Raw genomic sequence first — 25,396 nt, 5'->3', positions numbered from 1 at the left:
CCAAAAATAACTTGAAGATATTTAAGAGTATCTCGGCTAAAGATATACACACCACCTGTATTGCTACCTAGAGCTATATGTTTTCTTGATATAGATAAACATGTGTACTGAAAATATAGAGAAATTACACAATTAGTTTATTTTCTAATAACAGGTCAATATCGTTATTTTAAATGTTTATTGCATTGTTACTTCTGGTAATTTATTTCATCTTGTATATTCTTCTTCTGGGAGTCACGATGGCTCAGTGAGTAAGGTGCTAGCTCGTGAACCAGTAGGTTTGGGTGCGCTCTTGGAGTTGGCTGAGAAAGTTCCTCTTGATTTTCCAGGTTGGTTTCCCCTCACTTAAACGTTCGGATGGGACAAAAAACTGAGGTCCTGTGTACACATTGGTGTGCACATAACAGAATCTGTGACAGTTGTGATTCGAAATAAGATTAGGCTGGGCAAAACTTCCCTCGTATCACACTGCATGGTAGACGCCCGGTGTCATTATCCCAGTCGGTGCAAAAAAGTAAGATGTTAAACCACATTTCATATTTTTTTAATAGAGCTAAATCTCTATAATTATTGTGTTGTTTTATTTCATCTAATGTAATAAAGGAGGTAAATATCTTTAATTTGATAAAATCAATTTCATGTCTAATCCTTCAGTTTCCTGCTATTGCTATAATTAAATATGTTAGTCCCAAAATTACCTACTTTGTCTTGAGTGGATGTTAAAACCTAATTCCTCTCCTTCTCTGACTGACAAACACAGCGCACACAGTCATATAATATAACCAGTTGAAAAGGATCATGGAAGTAGAAAATGCAGAATTTCCATGATGCTTGTCATTTATTATAAAGTAGTCCTGAGTGTTGGGTGATAAGAGTGCAAATGTTCACAAATGTTGACAATTGTTTTCAATTGCATTGTGTTTGGGTGTTTTAATACTTGTCAAATAACAGGTGTCCCATAATTACCTGACAATACTCATATCTTCATTGCTCACCTTTAGTCTAGCTGATCTGTTTAATGGTACATTCAGGTCTTCAAGAGATGATATCTCTGCTAATACATGTACTGGTGCAGCCATCATTGTTCTAAATAGTGTTGTAATATTATTTTCTCAAAATTAACATTTTCGGATCATCTAGTCCTGTGAATTACACTGTAAAGCACGAAAAGATAGGTTTATAATTCATAGACAAAAAAAATGATCCCAAAAGCAGGTTTACATTTTTCAAACAGTTAATAAAGGGTGCCACCACATTGAGATTCGTTAGGAAAAAAAAGGGCAAAACCATTCTACTGATACACATTACTAAAGCTTTCACAAGACTTTATATGAAGTGCATAAACTTTGTGTACCAAATTTTTGATCATATTGACCAGGGGCTTGTTCTTATAGTGAGTTATACTGCTAGTTCTGACAAGAGAGGCATTCATTCAAATTGACTGGGTTCCATTAGTTGGACATTCTTTTGCCCTAATAAAGGATTTTGCTTATCCAGAAAAATCCCCTAGATTTAAAATCTGCAAGCAAATTCTAAACATGTAAGGATGATACAGCCCACTGACAAATTTATCTTTGAACTATGAGACGTTTTATTATTGCTTGCAATTGGTAGAATATTTTAAAATTTTTAATCATTAAAATATCTCCTTAATTAACTGTGGCTTGTGAATGCAATCAGGTAAGTAGAATTTTATCTGATTCCCAATCTCAAAAATCTGTATTGTTGCAATATTAGAAACTGCCCACCAATTGTTTCAATGATTTTAAGCTTACCAGAACTCTCTCAGCTAATGCAGTTAATTCTAATGGTAATAATGTAAATAAAATTATCATTTAAAATTCGAAGGTTGTGTGGCTATAATATAAATATAATACGATGTAACTGAGCTCCGAAAGATAGAACGTCAATCAAAATAGGTCTCAGATACCAAGGTAGCCTAAAGACAGTTTTTTGGGGGATACAAATTTAAGGGTCAATAAAAAGTGTCATTTAAAAAAGAATGAGACATATAAGATCTTTAAAATTATCGATTCACCTGTGTGTGTTTTTGTTTTTCGACAACTCCATTTTTATATCATGTGACCCACTAGGGCTAAACGTGTTTTCATTATAAAGAGTTTGCTATGGGAGCTAACAAAATTGGGTTGCCTTGGAATCAGACCATAGCTAACCGTCGAATCTGAATTTGTGTGGCGGCAGCTATATATTAGCATAATTTTGTCGTTTGAAACACAACTATCCAAAAATTGTTATCAGGGGTGTGTGTGTGCATTGAGAATGGTGTCACGGTATCAAAAGTCTAGCAAATTTGTCCTATAGTGAATTAGTCTTAGGCTACTAATTAGGATACAGCAGAACTACAAATCAAACAAGCTGAGTTGGCTGTTAGGGCTACGAAATGAAATGAAATTTAATGGGGTTTAATATCCTACTGTTCTGCTCCTATACTGGGCTAATGAAGACGGGCATACACCATACAGTGTGCTATGAGGGAAATTTTGCCCGGGCAGCGGCACTATCGCCTATTCTTATATCGAATTCCAACTGCCAAGGGATCTTTTACGTGCATTCCAATGTATACACGGGACCTCGGTTTTTCGTCTCATCCGAAGGACTAGACAGCTTTCCTTGTCAGGCCCTCCATTCTGCACCACTGTCAAGGGGGAACCAAGCGTGAAAATCTGGATCGAACACCCGACCTCCAGACTAGCGAGCCAGCGTCTTACCCACTTAGTGAAATTATGGGCGCATAAGTAATGTTTCCAAAATGTATAATAATTAGTCTAATTTGAAATATGGAAAGACCACATCTCGCCTCATTTAGAATCCCTTAAAGTTTTAGGACTCTAATTAAGAAAATGGAAAAATTTTTAATTTTGGCCCGATTCTACATCCTTATAGCGTGTTAAGTTACCCAAGACAGCTGACAATAATATAGATGTGAATGTTTATCGAAAATAAAACCCATTAAACTTTCTATTTTTTAGACTTTTCTGACAATATCTGTTGTCTGGTATTTGAAACAAAGATGTATATATGCACCCATTTCAATATTATTACTGCCTGAAAGGTTATAAATTTAATGAACGGTAAAACAGGTTGCCGTTTAACTCCTTATATGCCAATTTATTTCGTATTTAATATTGGATCTGGTGACATTGTGGTCAATATTGAGAGCCGGCTACCCAACCCTATTAGGAAGGGGGAGGGTAGGATTTCCCCAAGTGCACGATCAAATGGAAGTGTTTTCTCACTTTTAACCACAATACATTAAAAAAAACAACTAAACAATCAATTTATATAAAATCGAAGCTAATAATGAGTTTAAACCCAAAAGTTTATAAATTGTTCATTAGAAAAATGATACTTCAGCAATAATAGGTTCATTAATAGAAATGATAATTGATTATCCAATATAAACTATTGGAATCTAAAATGACTGCGGATGGGCCTTAAAGGGACAATAACACTCTAGCTGGCTGGACAGCTCCAGAAAATAAAAAAAATAGCCTTATTCTAAGTACTAGATGTGTTAATTTCCTACCTGTTGTGTAAATTATCCATTAAATCCTATTTTCCTTGTCCAGATGGTTCAAAAATATTTTTAAATCCAAGTCACGTTTAAAAAGCTTTACGTCAGGCTTTTCAAATCATTTAGTTGAATTTTTCCAATTTTTTAAATTAGGTGTGTTAAGATGAAATTTGTATCATCAATTAATTGGAATATTGTAAAATAGTACAATTTGTTGACCAGAATAAAGATTGGGACATATTATTCAGTTACAACAAGAGTGGTATTGAGCCTTTAAGATAATTAGATATAAGTAATTTGATTTAGATACATTGGCTTTTAGAGAAGGCGTCGGCTTAAATCTACGAAGAAATAGTACCGAATATTTGTTGTGTGCAAACGTATAGACAACCAGTAGCCTAAATTACTGTCTTTTACAACTTAATCCTTCTGCTTGACCAATTTCTTTAGCTTAGTTTTTGACAGTTGTTGATCTCTAACACTACCGAACCACCAAAATAAATCCCGCCAATTCTACAAATTTTAAATACCTGCCCGGTCTTGTTTCCTAATAGATACGCATTTAGTATAATTTTGGCTTCTCTCATTTAGCCTACCTTCTGTCCGTTTCCTAACCTTGACTCTTGAAGCGGAGCCTTTGCATTTTGCTCACTTTACCCGATGAGAGTTACTTCCCTTTGTCAACTTCTTTTTCAATTAACGATTTATGGGATTGGTCGATAAAAATAGCACAATCATCAAGTTGAAAGCGTGTCACCCAATAGATTAACCCAGGGTTAGTGGAGTAGAACGGAATGAGACCACTGGGGATACCGAGGATTAATAAAATGAAACTGAACTGGACTGTTCAGCTGATATCTCCCGAAGTGAGAGCCGACGGGCCCGCAGCCCGCCACCGCGCCCAAGAAAACGTCAAGTAGAAAACCTTTACTCTTCTTTTAAGGCAAATCGCTCGAACAGCCCACCGCTGCCTTGCCTGCATCCGCTCATCTGAGGCGCCAATCTGCATACACCAATCCGCGTGCTAAACAACAATCTAAGGGGTGGGAGGAGGGGCAATTAGTACATGTGCAATGACAAAATATCTTCAAGGAAAGCCAGATTTACTTCATCCTCACTAAAGTACCGGACAAGGAGTAGGGTCGCCTGACAACCTCGTGGGGTTTCTTTGGGTCCACCGCCCCCTCCCCACTCACTGCTAAATACCCATACGCGTAGTGAATTATTGAAATAAAACTGAACGATGTGTTAGTCCCAAAATGACCTAGTTTGTGTCGCATGTCCATGGTTACCGCCTCAAGCCCGACCGCATTTCGATAAAGATAGAGACAACGGTGTTTTTTTTTTTTAACATATTTTATTTTCAATTTGGGTGCGTGATGCATTTGCACCATTAGTCGACTTGTTAAATCGTACATCGATTAATACTGCTTTCCTGGAACGGATTTCAGGTTTCTAGAATAATCTATGGTGCCAAATGAAAGAGGGATAAACACTCTTTCGTTCCATGCCAAATATAGGGTGGCTCAAACAAGGAAATAGCAGCGGAAGTTTGGTAAATCTCAATCTATAAAAAAGAGTGCGGAGGGGGGGGGGGGTTGCTTTTCGGGGACGGATTTCAATCCATGCCATATATTGGGTGGCTCAAGAAAATAAAATAGCAGAGGACGTGTCTGTCAGGGATACCCCACCGCAAAAACTATCTGGCAGTGGTTATTCATGATCTCTGTGGTGGTGCTGAACAATTTATAATCATTTTAGGTGGTGCGGACTTCAGCTAATGTAGCCTAGTTGGGTAGGGGTGGGGGCGGTCATTTTGGGCGTGTTTGTCAGGGGTACCCCACCACACAAACTGTCTGGTGCTGAACAATTTCCTAGTAGTTTAAGGTGGTGTGAACATCAGCTAATCTAGCCTAGTTTGGGTGTGGCATTCTGGGCGTGGATACCACACCCACCAATAGATACCCGGCAGACTTACATTTTGATGATACTTGATATGAAGGCATTGATACCATATAGGAGAAAATTGGTACACTTTTCAGCTAGACTGACCCACCCCCACCCCCAGGCTCCCACTCTATATATAGTTTCACCGCGAAGCGAAGCAAGCCAGACCAGAATAGACTGTATGATAATACTCAAGTCTTTATCAAGCAAATGCAAAAAAGAATGACAAAAGCAGTGTCTTATAATTGTGCGGTCAACCACCACAACAGCCATACATGTAATGGCTAGGGAATGAGACGGTCACTTAAGGCAAATTCGAATAAAGACTTTCCCGACATCTTTTTGAATTCAGTTGATCTGATGTGTTATTCCAGTAACTGGTAGGACAACATCTAAGCGTTTAAAGTGTTTTGTTTATTAATTTTAGTTTCATCTTTGGCTTATATCGACAGTGGAACACAAAATCAGCTGTATCTCAGCATTAGCCCTATCCGTGGAACTAAACCCTTCAATTTCGACAGATATTCACTTCAACAAGATTATCAACACACTTCGCTTACTCAAACCGGCTTTTCTTATTTTACCCAAATGAAAAAGGGTTAGTCATAAATATTTTAAACAGTGGTTTTCATAACAGTAACATATACCGCCATCTTTATTATGATTCAACAAAATAACAATCCATTTTATAAATATACAGTAAATACCACGATGATTATCTAATTAATGATCGATGTTTTGATCCATTAAGCCAAGCAATGTTATAGATCATACAACGGGACATCAATGAAGCGCTTCAGAGATGTATAGTTCATTTCAGTTGGAGTGGCATTAAAGATACATTATGTAAGAGCTAAATCTGTCTATTACAGGTTTTTTATTTTGGCTTCAAATTATTATTTAGACATTTATTCACATGACGAAACCTATATTCAATTCTCTAGATCATCGGGTGACGCAGATTTAAAAGGAATAAAATACGATCGCAATTTAATGATTTAATTTTAAAATGGCGAAGCGAGGCTGAGTCTCGATTTATAAATAACGTTGCTATAATAATAAACAATCTATGTCAAAAGTCCAAAATAATGTCGCTCAGAATAAAGTAATTTGACTGAAATTTTCAATATATTAATTTTGAATGATCTATTTTAGAACTATTAAAACAAGAACGCCTAGCTCTTTATCTAAATCTTACATAATGCATCTTTAAAAGAGAAATTGTGAGATGAATATCGAGGCAACAAGGTGACTGAACCTGGCTCCTAGCGTAAGCCTGTTTTCCCCCTTTAGCCTTCTTCCAAGCAGAAGCCGGGCTGAAGGGAAAATTACTATCCGGAAACGCCACGTTACCATAGAACGTGTAGCTGATGGTAATTCTGATCAATTGTGTTTCCGTATCATTAGTCACCTATTACAAATAGTAATTTAATATATTGGTTTATAGTCCACCATAGCTATGTTTGTTGTGAGTTCAATTATTATACTGTATAATATGTGAACCTTTCAATTCAAATAAGTTATAGCTATATACATCAAATAGATTTTTGACAGATGGGCATCAATGTTTGATACAACACACATATTAATTATACATAGGTATATTATCACATCAAAATTATCACATTTTATTATTTTGAAAATATCACAACCAATTTCAATCTACATCTGTCCACTGACGTATTTATATCACTGTCCATTTTTAAATAACACGAAGAATTCACGATCAACATGCCCACTAGTTTCATTTTAAAACTCAATCTAATTACAAACAGCCCAAAAGTAAAACGAAACGAAATGTTGATATAATTTAATTTAGACTATTAAAACGTTTTATAATTTTATTTTCTGTAACATTTTAATAGATAACAGATTTACAGAATTACAGCTATACACTTGATCTAATTTAACGGCCAGATAGCGAAATCGACCAATTCTGTGACATGCCAGATGTTACTCAGTATACCGTATTCAATTCACAGGCACTTCGATTAATAATTATATGTAACGACAAACAAGTATTTCTTTATAGAATGCGATACCTAAATTTTTAATAGTATGTTAAGGGTGGGAGACATGCTGTTTTTAAACAGAAATATCTAAACTTCCGTTTTTCAACATAACCAAGACTGGAATAGCAAAATCCGCGCAAAAGTCCTTAGCGTGAAATAGAAGAAACAGTTTGAAAAGTTTGTACCTTAACAAAACGCTTTATACCTGAGATTTGTCTGTAAACTTGGTATTGTGTGTGCTGTTTAGGGTAACAACAACGTTTTATTAATGTCGTAATTAAGTCTCGATCGAGACTATGTCATAATTGCCCATTTATTACCGACACCGAACAAGTCTATGAAGTTGGTTTAATAGAGTCCTGTAATCGTTCTGCTTTGTATGGTGGGGCCTCCAAGGGATCTAATTGTTGAACGAGCAGCACCTTGTCTGGTGGATTTGACCAGGATTGTTGTTGACCTGAAAATAATTTGGCGAAATTAAAATAGTTTGTCATGATTAATGTCGAGCAAGCCAAGGGTTTAACGTCACTTTTCTGCAAACTCAGATCTTAGATTAAACACGCATTATGCAAGAGCCAAATCTACACATCAACTCTTGATGCCATCTGAAGGGTCCGATTTTAAACAGATTTGAATCCGATCTGCGGTTCAACGGCAATTGGTGATTAACAGTAAAAATGGATAATCCATTACGTTTATCATCGTAACAACGGTAACTTTGACAATCGTGGCTACGGTGTTAATGAAATGACAATTTCTCGGCTCAGAGTGAAGTAATTTGATTGAAATTTTCAGCACATTTCCTTTACACTTTACATTATCTATTTTGTAACTATTATTGCGAGATCGGTCAACGCTTTATCGTATCTTCCAAAATGCCGCTTTAAGTAATGTGCGGAGGATTCCTTATAATTGTCAGCCCCAACACATAATCCATTATATCATGCAATAAATTCAACATAGAAACCTAGATGACTATTAATATCTAGCCTGATCAACCATGGATATTGTTGTTTTAAAGTGGCTCACGTAAAATAATCCTTGAAAGAGAGAGAGAGAGAGAGAGAGAGGGAGAGAGATGGGGTTTAACGTCCACTCGACACAAACTAGGTCATTTCGGGACTAACATATGGTTTAATTTTATTTCAATAATTCGCTTGCGCGTAGGGGTCTTTAGCAGTGGGAGGAAACCGGAGGACCCGGAGAAAACCCACGAGGTTGGACAGGCGACCCTACTCCTTGTCACGTACAACCGGGGATTCGAAACCACGCCAGTTGACTCAATGACAGGCTTTATGATACAGCGCGCATGTGCTAACCATTCAGCCACCCAACCCCCCGTCTGGTTTATGGCCCTCTTCATTCACTTGATAGAAATGATATGAAATGGGGTTTAACGTCCTACTATTCTGCTCCGACTGGGCTAATGAAGACGAGCATACGCCATACAGTTTGCTATGAGGGAAATTTTGCCCGGACAGCGGCACTATGGCCTACACTTATATCGAATTTCAACTGCCAAGGGACCGTTTACGTTCACGCCAATGTATACATGAGACCTCAGGATTTTGTCCCGATAGCTAGATAGCCGTCCTTATCAGGCCAAACCACATCGGAATATCCCGATGAACTTTCTCAGCCAGCGTCTTACCCACTTCGCCACCGTGGCTCCCAACAAGGGGAAACCACGTCGGAAAATACCGGTGAACATTTTCGGCTAATGCAAGGATCGACCTCTAGGCTATAGAGCCAGCGTCTTACCCACTTAGCCACCGTGGCTCCCCACTTGATAGAAAACAGTACCTGAACCAAAAATTAGGAATGTAATCACTGCTACTCCCAACACACTCGATGTTATATAAAAAACAATACTCCATGATTCTAATGTCTGAAATGAAATAAAATTAAAAATAATCTACATTACTACAAATGTTCATCGGGTATGCGAAGCTTGCTGTACCACGGTGGCTCAGTGAGAAAGGCACCCTGGTTCCTTAAGCAGGGGATCCCAGGCTCGATCCCTGTGTTGGCCCAGAAACTTTCCGGTGGAGTTTTCGTCGACTACGTGATAAGTGTTTATACGCCCTCATTTTTACGTGGACGTATTGTCCTCGCCCCAGTACGTCTGTCTGTGAACACTCTACATAATTTTTATCCGATTTTGACGAAACTTAAAATATAGGTTTATCTCCAAAAGATCTCGGTTTCTTTCGATATTGGCATGTATCGGATCGTAACTTCGTGGATTATGGCCCCTGATTGTACGAAAAATCACGTTTTTAGCAGGTCACAATTTTTATCCGATGTTCATGAAACTTGAAATGTATGTCTTTAATCCAAAGATATCGGTTCCTTTCGATATTCGCGCAAATCAGACAATAACGTCTTGGAGTATGGCCCCTGATTGTACGAAAAAACACATTTTAGCTTGTGGACTCTAGAGGCTACAATGTTTATCCGATTTTATAAAACGTTTAAATATACCACCGTTACACTATAATGAAGGTTGAATTTGAATTTCGGGAAAATCGAAACGAAACTGTTCGAAAAAATTGACGATCCTTGTAAGCAAAATAATGTAAAGTATGTAATATGAAGGTTATAGACCCTCTAGAGGTTGGATTTTGATGAAACTTAAAATATATGTTTATATCACAAAGATTGTAGTTCCTTTTGATATTCGCGAATTTCAGACCATAACTTACTGGATTATGACCCCTGACTGTACGAAAAATCAAGTTTTTTTTTTTTAGCTTGTTCTCTTTCCATTTCTTGCAAAATGTGGGCGTACCTTGCATGACAAGCGCTAGTTAATTATTGTTTAAACTGTAAGCGTTTCTGTGTAATAAAAAACGTTTACATATATCACGATAGAATACATAACCGATAAGGCGTGTGAAATTGGTTGTCTGTCAAGTAATTGTAGACAATGACGTTATCTACATATGGTACAAAAGGGAAACATATTGAACTAACCGTGAAAACATTGAAAAAAGAATGAAATTAAATTAATATAGAATGCATAAATTTAAAAAAAAAAATAGTTAAAGAGCGTATATCTCTATTATACGGAACATTAAACCAGAGGAAAATGAGTTTGAAACATATATCAATGTAATGGAATGCATAATTATAAAGGGATTTATAATTATTTAAATTCTAAACGGTTATGTTCGGTGAAATACATTAACAGTCCAAATTGAACGGCAGTCGTTTACACATGCTTAGTCCATTCTACACGTTTTATACGCCCACATTTTCATGTGTACGTATATTGTCGTCGTCCCTGTCTGTCCATCAGGACATCCGTCCAGGTCACAATTTTTAACTGATTTTGACCAAACTTGAAATATAAGTTTGTATTCAAAGACAACGATCTCGGTTCCTTTCGATATTCACACCTATCGGACAATGATTGTAAAATAAATCACGTTTTTGCTTTTAGCTTGTGGTCCCCGTAGAGGTCATAATTTTATCCGATTTTAAAAACCGTTTAAATTTATCACCATTACATCCTAATAACAAGTTAGCTCTAATTTCGTGAAATTAGGACCAAAACTGCCCCACAAAATGGCCGCTCCTTGTACGCAAATAGTGTGAAAGTATGTAATACCAATGTTATGAACCCTCTGGAGGTCACAATTTTTTATATGCTTTTCATGAAACTTAAAATGTGTGTTTATATCCCTAAGATCTAGGTTCCCGTCGATATTCGCGCATATAGGACCGTAACTTCCTGGATTATGGCCCCTAATTGTACGAGAAATCGCTTTTGGTTATTATGTTCTCTGTCCACATCTTGCAAAATGTGGGCGTATCTTGCATGACAACCGATTTTATTTTGTCGTTTGTCAATCTGACATTACTAAGTACTTCCGCACTGTCTTGTATGTTATGTCTTTCTGTGTTCATTACAAAAGACGTCTAAAACCATAGAGTACACAACTCGTCTAATGATTTAACGGCAAGATATCAATATCAATATTAATTGAAATGGACCAATATTGAATTCTAATTCGTGTTTTTAATTCCGAATATTAAGGAAAATATTGAGTTTGAGGTTTAGCTCCTTTATTTATTACTTTGGTTGGCCGATTTCATTCGCATAGTATTTAACAAACCAATATATCCGGTGTACGATATATCGGTATATAGATATATATCGTGATACCATATTTGGAAGTCATTCACTATTTTTGTATAGCTATCGGTCCAATAGAACTACCTGCTCGTCTGTTTAGGGTTTGAGGACCACACCCCACAAAGACAATTATAAAAGAAACACGCCGACAGCCAATGATTGGTCCATACAGACTAGTCCATAAAAACGGGTTTTAATACATCGGGTTTAAATTTGGATGAACCCGAATAAAATTTCAAATTCAATGTAATTGCTCAATGTAATGCTCGATGAAATTAAATACGCAGTATTGAATTTGCACTAACATTTAAATGTTGCGCTGCATTTAACACATTTTCCTTTTGTTTTTGGAATATGTAAACTAGATTATAATTGAACTTTAATACTTTACATGATAAAATGTTATGTATCCCGTAACTAGTGGCACCGTTACAGAACCAATGTTACCCACTGTCGATGTTATGGCAACTAACAGACTGGCATGTCGAGCTGACAAATCATAGTGGTTTATTTGCCAACCTATAAATGAACAAATAATTATAAATCAAACACACATTTCATTTTGAGTACAAACAATTCAAAGTTATTTTTTAAAGTCTAAAAAATAATCAATAATGATTGAGTTTTTAGTTGCAGACCTAGAGCCAGGGAGTTTCTAGACGAAAGTCCATTATCCTACTCGATAGACTACCACGGACTCCTGTTATTATCTAAAGCAAACAGAACAACTTTGGAGATCAACCAAAAAAACAAAACATATTTGTATTCTATTTTAAAGATGCATTATGTATGATTTAGGTATAGAGCTGACAGTTCTCGATACAATAGTTTAAAAATGGATAATAAAAAAGAAATATATTATACATTTCAGTCAAATTACTTCATTCTGAGCGGAGTCTCCATTGTCATTGAAACAGATGTTAAGATGATAAAATGGCCGTCGTGGTTCAATCTGTTCAAAATCACAACGATCCGATGATCTAGAGAGTTGATTATTGGCTGTCATATGAATACATGTCTAATTAATAGTTTATATAACATTTAGGCCAAAAGAAAGATCTGCAATTGAAGGGTTTAGCTCTTGCATAATGCATCTTTACGACTGTAAAATAACGCAAGCCTACCTGATACAGCGAAACCGGTAAAGCCAACAGCCAGTGTCAAAAATATTAATACTATTGAGCCATCTTTTACAAATGTTAATATAAAAAATCCAATACATCCCACGCCAAATCCTTCAAAGAAAATATATTTGTGTACATTACTAGTGAAAGGGCCCAAAAGACGACAATCGGACCAATGGGTCGCTAAAAACATTCTTAGTTAACCGTTTGGTGATTTTTGAGTTTCGGTGAAAAACAAATGTTTAACGGGTAAGCTGCATCGCGGACGTACAAGTTAGTTTTTATGCAAAATTCAAAATAATCCCTGGTTGAGATACATACGTTTTAGGATTTCGAACGAGTCGCTTTGGGCACTATAGCGGAGCTCGTACAAAATGATTTGCTGAGTAAGGAGACCAGAGCTTCGGATTTCAATAATTAGTGGAATTTGAAATAATTTTAATGTTTAAGATTAATTACATTTATTTTCTTGTTGATAATGCCTACTTAAATCTATGAGCGAGTTTCACTTCTTTGCAACCTTCAAGCTATGCCACCGATACAGACAGTGTAGCGGTTTCATATGGTACCCGATTTGAACAGGATTCTTCTCATGGGACTATTTTATCACTGCCGGGAATCGAGTTTTCTCGTATTTTATGTAATTTCCTGCTAAAGTTCTTTTGACCTAGTTAGTCCTGTAGAACACCGGTTTATCTTTATTATCATATGATTACATTATTATATATCATATATACAGGCCCATCAACTTACTTGCAAAAATATCATGGTGGACTTTGTCTCGCTACCCTTGAGGTCCCGGGTTCGATCCCCGTTTTGGCAGAGGGGGTTCATCATGATTTTCCGGTGTGGTTCCCTCTTGTCAGTAGTGTAGAACTCGGGGCCCGACAAGGGGAAATGTATAGTTTTTTAGATGGGACGAAACAGCGAGTTCCCGTGTACACATTGGCGTGTACGTTAACCCTTGACAGTAAGGAATTCTGGCAAAATTTCCCTCATAGCACACTGTATGGCATATGACCGACTTCATTAGCCCAGTCGGTGCAGAAAAGTAGGATGTAAAACTCCAGATCATTTCCAAATCGGGTACCAAAGTTTACCACGGAATCAGTTAGTGGACTTACCTACACCAGTAAGTAATTTACGTATATGGGTTATAGTGAGTAGATTATCTAATAGTAAATAATCAGCGATATAACCACTAGAAGCCGCTGTTAGTACTTTCATTATATGTGGTATGGAAGCATATAAACCATTCTACAATAATAAAATAAAAACAATTTTCATTGCAAATGAAACATGCCAACTATTTTTATTATTATATAAAATTTATTTTAAAGGAATTAATGAAGGAGATCGAATTCCTCCCATGCCACAAATCAAAATTAAACGGCTTTCGTTTGGTCATGTTGAGATTAAAATTTAATATCCCTTCTCTGATATACAAGTGAAGAGAGCACTGTATAATTTATTTCTATACGGTAGACATAATGTTATAATAATGCATTTATTTTCGGACAATATTTAATTTTCAACACCGCTAAATCCAAGCTAATATGTACCCAGATTGGTCATTTAATATTTAAGAAACCCAAACCAAAATATCAACGGTAAATAGTCCCCAGACATGGATTCAGTCCGTCTGAAAAGAGCCCATCAAAATATTCTACTTATGGTTGGAAATGGCTTGATGGCTGTTGTTTTTATCTGCTACAGGGGAAACCGAATGATGTTAACAGTTTAATTCGTCATATCTTTGTAAATACTGAACAGAAATGAACCCTTTCTGGGCTGAAATTTCCGTTAGGGATTCAGCTTTCGAAATATTGTACCAACGGATTAAAAATCTCCGATATGTCGAACATAGCCTTTAAAGAGACCCTTTGTTTGGTTAAATGAATATTGAAAGGACTAACCTCTGCTACTGTAAAATTAAATAAACTCAGGTAATATGGTTCGTTTGTTAACATTAATATAAACACCCAATTACGTGCAAAATGACACAAACACAAACATAATACTGCTGGACACGTCAGTATTTCTTTTATCGGTATTTTTGTTTCCTGAAATATAAAATGAATAATCAAAATGTATTTATCTTTTTTTTACTATTCAAAGGTGAAGTATCAAATTCCAGACGCCAAAATGGGATAAAATTGCCTTCTAAATTGTCCAAAATATCCAAATCAAGATATAGAGTGGTTCGTAAATAGTCAACTGAATATCAATCGTGTTAATTAATTAAACGGTACTATATATTCATAGTACCAAAGAATTTGAAAACATGGATGATCTTTAGCTTCGCTGATCTAAAGGACAGCAAAATATGGTTACTTAATTCATTATGAAATTTTATTCTTAACTGTTATAGCTCGAATGAAATGGAGTTTAACGTCCTACTTTTCTGCACCGGCGGGACTTATGAAGACGGGAATTTTATAAGTGATTTTATTTTAACATCATATATATAACATTCCACTATAACTTCAGTCGGTAAGTATAAGGACATAGTTGTCTAGACAATTACATAGTGTGGCTTGTGGCTAACCGTCTCCTCCACAATTTCATAGCAACTGACGGGTACTCACCTTGCTATCTGTAACATCATATCCCTGCTCTTTGGTCATGTATTTCAACTCATTTTCACTTATAAAAGGGTGGTCTGAGGGTTTTTCACGCGCTAATACCAACCAGATCAATGCCCATAGAATACCAACACACCCTGTTAAGAGCAAATAATATGACACAGTTTAAAGATATGTGAAATGAAATGGGGTTTAACGTCCTGCTGTTCCGCTCCGATCTGGACTGATGAAGACGGGCATACAGTGTGCTATGAGGGAAATTTTGCCCAGACAACGACAATACTCTTTATCGAATTCCAACTGTCAAGGGATATTTTACGTACACGCCAATGTGTACACAGGACCTCGGTTTTTCGTCCCAACCTTACAACTAGACAGCTGTCCTTTTCAGAACCTTTGTCCTTCATCACTGACATTTTCCGGGTGAACCACGCCGGAAAATGTGGACGAACTTTCTCGGCCAGTGCAGGGATCGAACACCCGACCTCTAGGCTAGCGAGCCAGCGTCTTACCCACTTAGCCACCGCGACTCCCTTTCCTCGACAGTCGAGATCCTATAAATATAGATAACCTGATAATAGATTAATCATTTTCAAACTGTTTTCGAAAATTAGAAAACAATACTGGAATATTCTGATAAGTAACAGTTTTCAATTTGTTTTAAATAACAATTTTCATCAATGCCATTTACAAATTTCAGCTTTTACAACGGTGCATATGGGGATGCTTGACTATGAGTTCAGTGTCGAGGTTTACCCGTTTGGCTTGGTGTCTTGAACATGGTGCTGGAATTGAAAGCATCGGCGGAGAATCTTCGAAAATCGGCCTAAACTTAATCAGACAGTGATAAATTCTTTTAAGAAGGTGCTTACCGTTAAGATAAAATACGTACTGCCAACCTATATAATGAGTTATCACACCGGCTACTGGAAAACCAACCACAGCCCCAGCATACGCACCTTTAATAATAAACTACATCTAAACTACACAACTATAGATGTTATCAACTATATGATCAGCTTTTATAATGAACAAACATAGTCTAAACTATACAATCATATTATCCAATTTACAGGGAGAGAGGTTTAACATAGGCTGAGTCTGTTCCCCAATCCAATTCAGACATCCTGAATAAAAATATTGTTTAAATGTTATTTTTACAGAGTTATAATATGCTGCAATAATCTTTTCCATCCCGATATTTTCGGATTTGTGTTGATAGTGTGTGAAATTCTACCCTCTTTAAGACGTAAATTTCAAACGTGTAGAATTTTTCTTCAATCTCTATATTCGCCACATCATCAACCACCTGTGTCAACATGTATAACTAAATAACTAAATAAACACTCATTTCATATTTACATTATATTTAAATCAATGATTTTAGTTTTTCTAAGCTTTCATCATTGTTTTAGTTATGTCATATTGATACTACATACGTGTAACTCAAAAGGAGACCCTTTATGCAAATGACTATTAGCTTTTGTTTATATTTATTTCAAAACAACTAGGACGCTTTAATAATAATAATGAAGATTTGACTTTAATTACATATGTTAATTTCTTTGTTTTTGATCAAATATGTTGATGTCTTTGCGAAATATAATATATCTGGTGAAAAAGGTTAACGAACCAACTTGTCCGATTAATACTGTACTTGAAGCAGATCAAGCGTGTTCAGCAATTTATTTTGACCTATCTACTTTCAGTTAAGGCATATTATTGTGATCGAACGAAGCATTTTTATCTTACCTGTCAATACAGTCGACCCAGCACGACCTCGTTCTGAAGGTGTGGACCAATACCTTAACACTCCATAACATCCGGGATATAAAGATCCCTAAAAGAAAAAACACTTTTTAACGTTTACACATTCCATACATGATATTATAACATATTTATGTTTTTGTATTAACCGTGTATATTAAATTCTGGTGATAATTAAACGACATACTTTGTAAAAATTCAAAGCATTCTTGTTTCTAATATGATTGCCTCTTTTGAGAGAGAGAGAGAGAAATGGGGTTTAACGTCCACTCGACACAAACTAGGTCATTTCGGGACTAACATATGGTTTAATTTTATTTCAATAATTTGCTTGCGCGTAGGGGTCTTTAGCAGTCGGAGGAAACCGGAAGACTCGGAGAAAACTCACGAGGTTGGACAGGCAACCCTACTCCTTGTCAATACAACCGAGGAGTAGGGTTGCCTCTTTTGAGTTTGTTGGGTTTTCTGTTTGCTGCGAAATGAAGAAGGGAACAAAGATGATGAGTTTGTATAAAAGTATACTGTAAAAGATTTGTGTTGATCACTATTGTCTTACCTCAACTAATCCCTGAAGAAATCGAACTAAACAAGTTAAATAATATTCGTCGGCATTGATACATGCTGGTAAAAGTAGATTTAGAGCACAGGAAAGAAGAATACTTCCGGCAAATATTCTGAAAAACAGATTTTAAGTTCAGTTTAAAATGGTGAGAATAATATATATTGGGTATGTGGAATTTTGATGTTCATAGAGCATACTATGCTATACTTTATTCCACATACTTTAATAGATATGTATTATGTAGGATCTAGCTCACGAGATGACAGTTCTCGCTGTAAGTTTAAAAATATATAATGAAAAATGAATATATTGAAAATTTCAGTCAAAGTACTTCATTCTGAGTGAAATTATGGCTGTTTGGAGTCTCGATTGTCATTGCTACCGGTGTTACGATAGCATAAACAATCTCGAGCATCCGATAGTCTAGAGAGTTGATTATGGTCTTATATAATCATGTATATAACACTATCGGGCCACGGGCATGACATGACCTCCACCCCACCCCGCTTATCGCCGCCCATCGCCCCTTGCTTACACTCGTGTGTTAGTGACTCTTATAAAACACTTAAACATATTTTCAAAAACGGATGAGTGGATGTTGCTTATTCACTTTTATTCAAATTCAAATGTCTGCCACTTAATTGGATTCAATATCAATTTATGATAGACAGACTTGTAGACAGCTGTCAATCATCAATAAGATCATGTGCAAGATAAGTCGCAATACTATAACATTTATATAACTTCGAACGATAACTGGTGACAAACCGAGACGCAATTAAATGAAACGACCAATAAATAAAATTAATGTCAATTGTGATGAAATATTATGGTTTAACATCCTGCATTAACAGGGTTAATGAAGACGGCATTACATGGTCAACAATCTACCTAATTTAATTTCATCATCAACAAAATATTAGAATCATTACCATGCTTAATTTACATCTGTCATGTAGTAACAGGTGTCGTGCAACGAGACGATTATTATATTTGGAGCACCTGATACCACGTCTCATTTATTTGTGAAGTTCACACAGATTACAAGTTTGCTGTGTATAATATATCTAAAGAAGGGCTCGCCCGTTGCCCATAATAAGGACAACAATTTGTGTTTACTTATCTGGACTTCTCAAATCAAATAAAAGTGTTTTGCCAGCCGCGAGATATTATTCTTGAATAAATGGTCTCAGATGGCAAATGTGGTCGATGTTTTCATTGGTCTACACAGTTCTGAATTTTTGAGACCAGAAAAAAAATACTTATCTTTCTGGTTTTAATTAGTTGATAAGCGATCTTGGCTGACAATCGATCTTGATATAACAATGGTTAAAAAGTCTTTAGAGCTCGGGACATGGCCATAAAATGTTTTATTTCTTCCATATTAAAATTGACCAAGTATTACGTCGAAGCTGTATTAATCTTAGTGCTCATAAGGCCATAGTATTTATAAAATATTACTTTGTGTTTGTATCTTGGAGTCAGAAGAAAATAATTTTTCACTAAGTGACTTTTCATTATGCAAATGTTACAGCTGTTTCTGAAACTATTTTAACAATAAAATAATACAGATATACACATAAATGATAAAAAAAATAATAATATTAATATTAATCGATTTCTAAATAAAGAAATGGCGTTTCAGGCACAAACACGTTATGGTATATCAAAAATTATACCACAGAACAAAATGTAGGGGCAAAGTACGAAGCCCATTAGTTTCATTCAAATGAAAAAAAAAAAAAAAAATTCCGATTATCTTGTAATTACAAGATAGCGTAAGATAGCCTATCTTGTAATTACATGATACGCAGAAGCCCATGAGTAACTTATTTTACGAATGCTATTTATGGGAGCATGACATGAATGTGCCGATTCTGTAACTTAAAATAAAGTACGAAGTTGGCCTAGCTGTTCGCCTTAAATCGGTGTATGGCGACCTTAAAATAAGTTACTCATAAACCCGTTATTTTCATGCCTCCATTAAAATCATAAAGTTCATACTCTCATTAACTGCATACTCCCATCAACTTCATATTAATATCACGATTCATCAACTTTAAAGCTCGCCTTGAAGCCACGTAACGCTATTTATATTTTTCGGAAAACTTCTTTAAATTTTGATTTTCGCTGTTTTTTCCCCCCTTTATTTTGACTTTACACAATTTTTATTGTCTGCAGAAATTAACGAACGAAAACAAAAACCATTTTTATTGTTAATCATCAACGACCGTTAAACAACAGATATGATTCAAATCTTGTCATGTTAATAAATGTCTAATTAACAGTTTATATAACATTTAAGACCGAAAGAAAGACCTGCAATAGGCAGAATTAGTTCTTGCAAAATATATGTTTAAATGAGCTAAGTCTCTTACTCAATATTTTCCATAATATTTTAAATTAAAAACACGAATTCGAATTCAATATTGGTGTTGTTATCTTGCTGTGAAACTAGAGGATCCTAATAGCCAATATTTAAGACACAATTAACAGTTTATAATCAGTACACGAGTCGTGTACCCTATGGTTTCAGGTGCCATTTTGTAATGAAAAAATAAAACATATCCTACAACACAATGTGGAAGTAATTCGTAAAGGCTTATTCACAAAGGACAAAATAATAATTTAAAAATCGTGTAGAATGCACTAAGCAGGCGTAAACGACTGCCGTTCAATTTGAACTGTTCGCGTAATTCACCGAACATAATTGATTAGAAATTACAATATTATTTATTTTTTTTTTTTTCCAAAAATTGAATATTAATCACTTTACATATATTCATATTACATTAATATGTGCTTTTAGATATATTTTTTTTTATATATATATTTCAAGGTTCCAAAGGATAGAGCCATATAGACTTTAATAAGAACCCACTGACATAATTATATTTAGGTAAATTTTGATCACGTTTTAACTTTACACAGTCATATAAGTTTTGGTCGTTTTGGATTAGCGCCGTTTCGTCTATATCCCTTTTAAACAAGCCGTTGTCATCTTTACGTTTCGCTGAACCTCTTTGATGTGCCTCTATTTAATTCGATTGAATCCAAGTATGCAAATTATCTTGATTTTGGTGTATATTCAGGTTTTTTCAAAATTTTCTGAAAAATGTAAATGACATTCCGTGGTTTTAAAGATACGTTGTGCCGAAAGTATTTATCGGGTGGTTATTTCGTATAAAAGTATGGCAAATGTCGTATATATGGAAAGTATAGACACCCAATCTTACTTCAAAAATACTGGATTACCCGAAAACCACCAACGGGGCAAGCAATGGGCAAAAATGTCAGGGTAACCCGACTGTTGTCTACCAGCTTATTGTGTGCTAGCTTGACTGGGGAGCGGTTGTTATTTCTTGATCAAATAGTTACGCGGTTTTGGGAACATTGAGGGGTGTCAACGGAAAAAGTAGTTGACAGAAAATAATTAATAATTTACTTAGGTCTCAATATGTACGATAAATGGACAGTAAGTAACGAAAAATACATTCTGAAAAATGAACCCTCACTCAATGAAATGAGATGACTGACATATCGTCTAACAACAGTTTTTTTATAGCTTGCGGTATCTCCCAACGAATACAAAGTTTTAAGAGAGATTTGATGCAAATATTTGATAGATTAGTTAGTATGAATATGTTTTTAGTCCAAATATATCATCAAGTCACACAGTTTGTACACGGTAAAGTATCTTTAAGGAGAGCATGAAATCAATGTATTAATAATAATTGATATCAGTGAGGGTATGAAGTTTGTGGGACTATGAAGTTAATCAGAGTATGAACTTAATGAATGTTTTTTAATGAAGGCACGAAATAACTAATGATAATAATGGGAGCATGACCTGAGTGGGCCGATCCTGTAACATAAAAAAGTATTTCGTTGGCCTAGCTATCCGATTACTTAGTGTAGGGCGACCCTGAAATAAACTAATTAGAACACGGGCTTCTCCTTTTCTTGTAATTACAATATAGTTACAAGAAAACTTTATTGTAATTACAAGATAATTTTCTTGTAGCTATTTTGTAATTATAAGATAGTTATACCAAATTGTTATCTTGTAATTACAAGATAGCTATCTTGTAATTACAGGATACTCGGAATATTTTTTTTTCATTTCATTGGCCCTAATGGTCTTCCGTAAAACATTTCTGAAGTTGACTGTATTGGCCTAGCTATCCGATTACTTAGTGTAGGGCGACCTTGAAATAAACTAATTAGAACACGGGCTTCTCCTTTTCTTGTAATTACAATATAGTTACAAGAAAACTTTATTGTAATTACAAGATAATTTTCTTGTAGCTATTTTGTAATTATAAGATAGTTATACCAAATTGTTATCTTGTAATTACAAGATAGCTATCTTGTAATTACAGGATACTCGGAATATTTTTTTTTTCATTTCATTGGCCCTAATGGTCTTCCGTAAAACATTTCTGAAGTTGACTGTATTGGACTTCATTTTAGCATAATGTTTTGGAATGATACACACTGCTCAATTACTGGATTTATATAAGAGTTCAACAGCAAAGACGTAGGAACGCCTTGGAAGTTAAGCTGTGGCGACATTACTGAAAAGGTATAAAGATTGTGTTATCAGGTCCGTAGCTAGGGGTGGGGGTGGGGGCAAGGGCTTCTGGGGCGCCGATGTACGCACCCCCTTCGGAGAAAGGTCTAGGATGCTCTCCCCCCAGAAAGTTTTGAGGAGAGAAACTATGAAGATGACGGAAAATTTCAATTTTGAGGCTGGATTTGCGATATTGGCGTATTGATATGGACATTATAAAAATTTGAAAGAAAGGAATACGACTTTAGCGTACCTTTAATGATTTATGAGAAAACGAAAAGTTCGGGTGTAATACTATAGGGGTTATTTTAGTTCTAAGAAAGTTGAATCTCGCACAATAAATACTTAGCCCAGTTTTCTCGTTGTCCCATATTTCTTTAACCACTTCATTTCAATATATTAAACCAAGTACCGTTCATAGAACTAAAAAAAACTATAGTATTACAACACGCGCCTTGCAATGCGTTAAATAAGCACCGTTGCTTAATTAACGCCTATTACGTCAGTAATAAATACAATGCAATATCGATAAATCTTTTTTTTAAATATTCATGTTAAGTTGTGTGTTCGAAAGAATAGAGTCATACGCTATTTTAATAAGCCGGCAATACCATTAACCGAACTAGTCACCATGACCAAATTGCATAACTTTTAAAGCAGCTAAGTCCGTAACTCAATATCATCCAAAATCTTCGACATTGAAAACACGAATTTTTTTGCAATTTAAATCAGCATTGGTGTTGTGGTCTTACCTGGAAAAGATGGGCTTCTGATATCCAATATTTGAGACAAAATAAACATTTTACCATTGGTACACGAATCGTGTACCATAATGCGTTTCAGCGCCATTTGTAACAAGGTGCTCAAAGAATGAGGCTAGACATATTCCACAAGTCATGTCAAACGGTGAAGCCATATTCTTATTTGGAGAGCATGCGCAATATATACTATCGGTGTTGACTGGAATAACCAGACGCTAGAAACTGTCTTTCGGTTGAGACTTCTGGCGTATTTCGCCGAACATAACTGATGACAATACACAGTAAAACGGAAACGATTGAATGTAAAACAGTTTATATAAATTCATATTACATTATTATATGTGTTGCGACCTATTTGTGCCAATTTCTAGGCCCAAAATATTAGCGATTTAGCTCCTTTAAAGTCAATGTTCCTAAAATTACAACTAATTGTAAACTGATATTTATAAACCACATGTTGTGTATAATTTTAAACTTTTATTGACCGAGGTAACATTAAGGGCGTCATATTGCCTATATATGTATTAATTTGAACACGGTATTATAATAAGAAAATCAATATTCTATTCAGCTGTAAGACTCTCTTAATCATTTTATAACATCAAGATTGTTCTTCTACTCACTTTGCGATATTGGATGTCTTTCTAAAACTAAATTCCCTAATTTCGTAGAACGCAATTCAAGCACTTTCAACATGATCTATTTGGATATGTAGCCACACCGTATTTCTTATCTCTGGTAAATCCATACAGATACCCAATATCAACAATGCTGGTGCCAAATGCGAGCCAATGGCTGTTAAATACTAGAATCAAGATAGGTGATTCACATTTTAATACCTATTTGGTAAGAAGCTCTTTCGGCTACTCTAAAGAAAATATAGTTTGAACAATACAATGGCCGTTGAAATACTGGTGGTATCGTCGTCCGTTAATTTAGGGCTAAACTGAAAAGCAAGCCCAAATCTGCAACTGCCCGGCTATATATTAATCCTTTCATTGTTTTCATAAGCCGTATGCACTGTGTTGCACTATTCTTCAACACGGCACCAAAACAGATTTGAATGGTCACTTATGCACCAAAATGAAAGGAATTGTCCTATGGAAACAACTGTAAACAAGAATCTGAAAACTGCGCCTAAAATATTCTATAGTCGACAACCGGGATTGAAATCTAGATGACATTCTATTTACGCTATCAGTCTGTCAGATGAGTCTACAAGCTAGTTGCTAAATAGAATTCATAATTTGAAAACACGTTAAGTACGACTTAAAAACATATCTAACATTCCAGTCAGTTTGTTATCATATTCATGTTAGCTTGTTATATGGCATTAATCAATTATATATTACATTGCAAAGGAAGGGTTGTTAATGGCTAAAAACCAATAAATTTCAAGCAACCGAACACAACGATAAGCTTATTTTATGAAATTTAAACAATCATTTTCGATTTGTCACGATTGGCTTTATTTATCATAAACCCTTAAAAATGGCAGAAAGTAGTGTAAATTGCAAATGGAAGTACTTTTAATTAGTAGGTTTTGATAAAGGTACTTCTGATAGCGTCTGATCTGTTAAGACTTTAATTTATGCTTGCTCTTCAATTATTTTTAAAGGCGCTAAATCGCTATTCCTTGGTACATAGAAATGGACACAAATGGGTCGCAACGCATATAATAACGTATTATGAATGTATAAACTGATTTATATTCAATCGTTTCTGTTCTTACTGTAATTTCTAATCTGTTGATTTCACATAATTAAAGGAGCTAAATCTCTATTCTTTGGCACTCATAAATTGACACAATTAATAATGTAATCTGAATGTATATAAACTAGTCTACATTCAATCGTTTCTGTTACTACTGTAATTTTTAAATATTGAATGGCAGTCTTTGGCATCTGATTATTCCATTCTACACCGGTAGTATTCTCCAGTAGAGTATGTTAAGCCTCAATCATCAAGTCGCTTCATTAGAAATGGCGCTAGAAAGCAGTCTGGTGCGCGATTCGTGTCCCAATATTAAAATTTTCATTTTGACTTAAATATTGGATATCAGAAGCCCATCTTTTTTTTGGGGGGGGGGGTGTAAACAATATTTTATTTCAAATTTATGAAAAGGGATCGATCACCCCAAGCCCATCTTGTCACGGTAAGATAACAACATCGTGTTGAGTTGGCGACTGGCCCCCTTTAACAGGCTAGGGTGATAATCTCAATTACATGTATATACTTTACGTTAAAATAACACGTGACTTGACATACTCGTTAAAACAATTTGTAAAAATAACGAGATAACAGGTTCCAGTAACATCCTGTTGGATCTACCTTTATGGCTTTTTGATCTATCATATCTATTCCAGCTATTGGAACTAATAACTGAATT

At 35.4% G+C, this 25,396-nt stretch overlaps 1 protein-coding gene across 2 annotated transcripts in view; it reads right to left on the bottom strand.

The window, feature by feature from the left end:
- Positions 1-6,104: 6,104 nt before the first annotated feature.
- The window catches only part of LOC126823208 (vesicular glutamate transporter 2.2), a 34,133-nt gene continuing 14,841 nt past the window's right edge, over positions 6,105-25,396 (bottom strand). For both annotated transcript variants that reach the window (XM_050551860.2, XM_050551861.2), the window contains exons 3-12: positions 17,668-17,785; positions 17,097-17,184; positions 16,217-16,303; positions 15,348-15,481; positions 14,676-14,822; positions 13,884-14,016; positions 12,760-12,870; positions 12,027-12,154; positions 9,298-9,382; positions 6,105-7,951 (exon numbers count right to left, since the gene is read on the bottom strand). In XM_050551860.2, the coding sequence (XP_050407817.1) occupies positions 7,830-7,951; positions 9,298-9,382; positions 12,027-12,154; positions 12,760-12,870; positions 13,884-14,016; positions 14,676-14,822; positions 15,348-15,481; positions 16,217-16,303; positions 17,097-17,184; positions 17,668-17,785 (1,153 nt within the window). In that variant the 3' untranslated portion in view covers positions 6,105-7,829. The remainder of the gene's footprint in view (positions 7,952-9,297; positions 9,383-12,026; positions 12,155-12,759; positions 12,871-13,883; positions 14,017-14,675; positions 14,823-15,347; positions 15,482-16,216; positions 16,304-17,096; positions 17,185-17,667; positions 17,786-25,396) is intronic.

This window comes from Patella vulgata, chromosome 6, assembly GCF_932274485.2.
Source record: "Patella vulgata chromosome 6, xgPatVulg1.2, whole genome shotgun sequence".
Classification (NCBI taxonomy): domain Eukaryota; kingdom Metazoa; phylum Mollusca; class Gastropoda; family Patellidae; genus Patella; species Patella vulgata.
The sequence above is the reverse complement of the archived record's forward strand: the minus strand, read 5'-3'. Positions and strand labels throughout refer to the sequence as shown.